Source organism: Electrophorus electricus, chromosome 3, assembly GCF_041902795.1.
Source record: "Electrophorus electricus isolate QZ-2024a chromosome 3, ASM4190279v1, whole genome shotgun sequence".
NCBI lineage: Eukaryota > Metazoa > Chordata > Actinopteri > Gymnotiformes > Gymnotidae > Electrophorus > Electrophorus electricus.
In genome coordinates this window covers 41569491-41575037 of record NC_137499.1, presented here as the reverse complement: position 1 = coordinate 41575037, position 5547 = coordinate 41569491, and the positions used below count along the sequence as shown (strand labels likewise).

At 45.5% G+C, this 5547-nt stretch overlaps 1 protein-coding gene across 6 annotated transcripts in view; it reads right to left on the bottom strand.

Annotated features, from left to right (window-relative positions):
* Window positions 1-307: 307 nt before the first annotated feature.
* Window positions 308-5547, bottom strand: part of stat3 (signal transducer and activator of transcription 3 (acute-phase response factor)) — a 34963-nt gene continuing 29723 nt past the window's right edge. For 2 of the 6 annotated variants that reach the window (XM_035523751.2, XM_081711655.1), the window contains exons 21-24: window positions 5260-5302; window positions 3908-3967; window positions 1249-1370; window positions 308-932 (exon numbers count right to left, since the gene is read on the bottom strand). In XM_035523751.2, coding sequence (XP_035379644.1) covers window positions 880-932; window positions 1249-1370; window positions 3908-3967; window positions 5260-5302 — 278 coding nt within the window. In that variant the 3' untranslated portion in view covers window positions 308-879. Of the gene's footprint in view, window positions 933-1248; window positions 1371-3907; window positions 3968-4115; window positions 5119-5259; window positions 5303-5547 lie in introns of those variants that run through there. The other 4 variants (XM_035523754.2, XM_035523755.2, XM_035523758.2 and 1 more) reach the window with 4 other exon arrangements.

The window sequence follows — 5547 nt, the reverse complement described above, 5'->3', positions numbered from 1 at the left end:
GAGCGGGGAACAGACAGACAGAGATAGGCAGACAGACAGAGAGAGAGAGGGGAACAGACAGAGAGAGAGAGAGAGAGAGAGAGAGAGAAAGGCAGACAGAGAGAGAGAGGGGAACAGACAGACAGAGAGAGAAAGGCAGACAGACAGAGAGAGAGAGCGGGGAACAGGCAGACAGGCAGACAGGCAGACAGGAGGAGCAGAGGGAGGCCGATGAACAGGAACGATGCTACCTGACGCTGCAGAAAACACCCAGTTCACAAAGCCTCACATCACTTACCATGTCATACATCTTAAAAAATAAAACCACTCCATTTTTAAAACCATTTATAGTCCACAAAACAAGTGCATAAAAGGATAAAAGAATAACCATAAAAAAGAAGTGTCATTATATACTATAATAATTTTAGTCTGGTAGGTTACAGGAGTTTTTAAGAGGGTCAGCTGACCTCACAATCTGGACTGTCAGTCTCAGTGACCATCATCAAACAAACTCACACCAGGAAAATCCCCAGATCAACACACTTAAGTTTACAGTCATTACAACTCAACCGGCTCTCATCACAAACGTTTCTGCCAGTGGTTACATGACAACCAAACTGGAAACAAATATTACAAGCTAATTGATACAGTCAATCTTCAAAACATGTTAGTGGACAGTCACATGAATGCAACCCAACAGATTTTGTAAATGTTAGCAAAGAACTGATTCTTACATGAGGAAGGAGAGTAACATTAACTAGCACATGATCAGTTATGGCAAACAGCATCTACGGAGATGGAACAGCACCTTTAAAGTGCAATATATACAGCAAGGAAAAAAACAACTACGTCTCCAGGAGACAGAACGTTCCAGAAGTGAAAGCTGTAGGTGGGGCAGCTTCACATGGGAGACGCCACATCTGAGCTCAGCTCCATATCCAGAGTGAGAGATTCTGTGAGAACAAAACAATGCCATCATCTCACATATAAGGAGTGTGTGTGTGCGCACGCACGTGTGTGTGTGTTTGTGCACACGTGTGTGTGTTTGTGCACGCACGTGTTTGTGCTCACGTGTGTGTGTTTGTGCGCGCGTGTGTTTGTGCGTACGTATGTGTGTTTGTGCGCGTGTGTGTGTTTGTGCTCACGTGTGTGTTTGTGCGCGTGTGTGTTTGTGTGTGCTCACGTGTGTGTGTTTGTGCGCGTGTGTGTGTTTGTGCGTACGTGTGTGCTCACGTGTGTGTTTGTGCGCGTGTGTGTGTTTGTGCGTACGTGTGTGTGTGTGTGTGTTACCCAGAGGTCCAGGGTTCGCCTCATGTGTTTCATTTTGTATCAGAGACTCGAGAGTGCGGGGAGACATAGGGAACAGGTCACTGGTGTTACCTGAATTCGTTCTGCAACACAAACACACACACACAGACTTTGATGAATAAAGGTGTACACACACACACACACACACACACACACACACACACACACAGACTTTGATGAATAAAGGTACACCCACATTCACTCCACGGATCCACACAAACAATTAGACTGCGTGATAAGACAAGTATCATAGCATTACACATGCTTCATATAAACTATGCCTAATACACAGCGAGAGAGAGATCTACACAATGGTTTAACACACGGCTTGGTATATGAGATGAAGTGTGTCAAAGTTGCCCATTTCCAATGTTCATATGTGCAGCTACGCATGCAAGTACATAGAAATAAGAACAAAAACACAATTCAACAGGTTTGTGACTCCAAATAACCATCTAAAACCATCCCATATATCACACTGATGGAACTGTGCGTGTGCGAGTGTGAGTGTGTGTGAGTGTGCGAGCTGAGTGTGCGTGTGTGTGTGTGAGTGAGTGTTGTGAGTTTACTTTATTTATTTCTTGTTTCTTTAGTGTTTTTTGTTAATAATTTTGTCAAATCACTGACACTTGTTAAGTACAATTCAAGACAATACAGAAATTGAGAGACAGAGTGTGCAAGAGAGAGAATGAGAAGGAAAGAGAGAGAGAGTACACCAAGTAGTTACCTACATGTGACCTTTCATCACAGACTGTGTAGGGTTAGTGTAGACTGTGTAGGGTTAGTGTAGGGTTAGTGTAGACTGTAGTGTTAGTGTAGACTGTGTAGTGCTAGTGTAGACTGTGTAGTGTTAGTGCAGGGTTAGCGTAGACTGTGTAGTGTTAGTGTAGACTGTGTAGTGCTAGTGTAGACTGTGTAGTGCTAGTGTAGACTGTGTAGTGTTAGTGTAGGGTTAGTGTAGACTGTGTAGTGCTAGTGTAGACTGTGTAGTGCTAGTGTAGTGTTAGTGTAGACTGTGTAGTGCTAGTGTAGTGTTAGTGTAGACTGTGTAGTGCTAGTGTAGACTGTGTAGTGCTAGTGTAGTGTTAGTGTAGACTGTAGTGCTATTGTAGTGTTAGTGTAGACTGTGTAGTGCTAGTGTAGTATTAGTATAGACTGTGTAGGGTTAGTGTAGACTGTGTAGTGCTAGTGTAGACTGTGTAGGGTTAGTATAGACTGTGTAGTGCTAGTGTAGTGTTAGTGTAGACTGTGTAGTGCTAGTGTAGTGTTAGTGTAGACTGTGTAGGGTTAGTGTAGACTGTAGTGCTAGTGTAGATTGTGTAGGGTTAGTGTAGACTGTGTAGTGCTAGTGTAGTATTAGTGTAGACTGTGTAGGGTTAATGTAGACTTTGTAGTGCTAGTGTAGTGTTAGTGTAGACTGTGTAGTGCTAGTGTAGACTGTGTAGTGCTAGTGTAGTGTTAGTGTAGACTGTGTAGTGCTAGTGTAGACTGTGTAGTGCTAGTGTAGTGCTAGTGTAGATTGTGTAGGGTTAGTGTAGACTGTGTAGTGCTAGTGTAGATTGTGTAGGGTTAGTGTAGACTGTGTAGTGCTAGTGTAGATTGTGTAGGGTTAGTGTAGACTGTGTAGTGCTAGTGTAGATTGTGTAGTGCTAGTGTAGACTGTGTAGTGCTAGTGTAGACTGTGTAGTGCTAGTGTAGACTGTGTAGTGCTAGTGTAGATTGTGTAGGGTTAGTGTAGACTGTGTAGTGCTAGTGTAGATTGTGTAGGGTTAGTGTAGACTGTAGTGCTAGTGTAGATTGTGTAGAGTTAGTGTAGACTGTGTAGGGTTAGTGTAGATTGTGTAGGGTTAGTGTAGACTGTGTAGTGTTAGTGTAGACTGTGTAGTGCTAGTGTAGACTGTGTAGGGTTAGTGTAGACTGTGTAGTGCTAGTGTAGACTGTGTAGTGCTAGTGTAGACTGTGTAGGGTTAGTGTAGATTGTGTAGTGCTAGTGTAGACTGTGTAGGGTTAGTGTAGACTGTGTAGGGTTAGTGTAGACTGTGTAGTGCTAGTGTAGATTGTGTAGGGTTAGTGTAGACTGTGTAAGGTTAGTGTAGACTGTGTAGTGCTAGTGTAGATTGTGTAGTGCTAGTGTAGATTGTGTAGGGTTAGTGTAGACTGTGTAGTGCTAGTGTAGATTGTGTAGGGTTAGTGTAGACTGTGTAGTGCTAGTGTAGATTGTGTAGGGTTAGTGTAGACTGTGTAGTGCTAGTGTAGATTGTGTAGGGTTAGTGTAGACTGTGTAGTGCTAGTGTAGACTGTGTAGGGTTAGTGTAGACTGTGTAGTGCTAGTGTAGATTGTGTAGGGTTAGTGTAGACTGTGTAGGGTTAGTGTAGACTGTGTAGGGTTAAACCCTGAACTCTGCCTATGTTGCGTGTGCTGCCACCGTGTCAGAGGACCTAAGAGGAGGAGGCGTTGCCGTGGACACTGTGTCCTGTCTCCCACACGTGTTAAACACATCCATTCTGTGTTACAAGACGGTGGCTGGGAGAGTGTTTCTCATACACAATCACACACACACACACACACACACACACACACACGTGCGCACGCACACACACAGGCCCTCCTCATGCCTACCCAGGGAAGCCGTTCCCCAGCAGTTCACTCTCCGGGAAGTCCATGAAGACAGAGGGACACCTATGGAAAGAGGTCAGTTTACAGCCTGACTCTCACACACACACACACACACACACACACACACACGTCCACTCTCCTCTACATCTGGGCCACGTGAGCTTTGTTTTTGTATTTCCAGAGGTCAAAGGTTGATACCATTGTGTAGATATGCGTGTGTGTGTCAGTCATGGCAATGTCATCAATAAAGGGAAAACGGTGGGGAAAGAGACCCATCAGATGAAGATGTACAACCAGTTTAACACAGTTCACACACAAAGACCTCAGTTTAACAAAGAGTACACACACATCTCAGATTAACGTACACGCTCATAGATCTCAGATTAATGTACACTCACAGATCTCAGATTAACGTACACGCTCATAGATCTCAGATTAATGTACACTCACAGATCTCAGATTAACGTACACTCATAGATCTGATTAATGTACACTCACAGATCTCAGATTAACGTACACTCTCATAGATCTCAGATTAATGTACACTCACAGATCTCAGATTAACGTACACTCTCATAGATCTGATTAATGTACACTCACAGATCTCAGATTAATGTACACTCACAGATCTCAGATTAACGTACACTCTCATAGAGCTCAGATTAATGTACACTCACAGATCTCAGATTAACGTACACTCACAGATCTCGGGGAGGAACTACAAAACTTCCCCATGTGGAACTGCAGTGTTTGGCCATGTTAACTAGTAAACTCCTAAAATGGCACCAAACACACACCACCAAAATGAGTGTACTGCGTCAGTGTGTACCGGATCGAATTTACAGCATGACTACTACCACGGGACCTCAGACACCTTTACCATTCAACATCATCTACATTCCCGGGATGGCAGAATTCCTGGTGTCTGTCGCTATGGCGACCATGTGGCGAGGAGGAAACAAGTGAGTACTGAACCTGGCCTGCTGCATTATCCAATCACACGGCCTCAGACTGAACCTGGCCTGCTGCGTTAACCAATCACACGGCCTCAGACTGAACCTGGCCTGCTGCGTTATCCAATCACACGGCCTCAGACTGAACCTGGCCTGCTGCGTTAACCAATTGCACAGCCTCACACTGAACATGGCCTGCTGCGTTAACCAAACACATAGCCTCACACTGTCTTTGGTTTCTTGTTATGACTCATTCTGGCACTAGACGAGGAAGTGAGATGCCAGTCATACAGAAAACACACACACACACACACACACACACACACACAGCCACACACACAGACACACACACAGACACACACACAGACACACAGTTATACTGGAGTAGGAATGATAACTTACGGAGTAACACAGATGAACTTGGTCTTCAGATATGGCTGAATGGCTGAGGAACAAACAAAGCAGAGACGTCGTGAGCGTGCCGGTGAGTATGAACACAGATTGTACACCCCGCCCCCGCGACAACCCCCGCAGCCGTCCACGACAACCCCCGCAGCCGTCCACGCCCCCGCGACAACCCCCGCAGCCGTCCACGACAACCCCCGCAGCCGTCCACGACCCCGCGACAACCCCCGCAGCCGTCCACGCCCCCGCGATAACCCCCGCAGCCGTCCACGACAACCCCCGCAG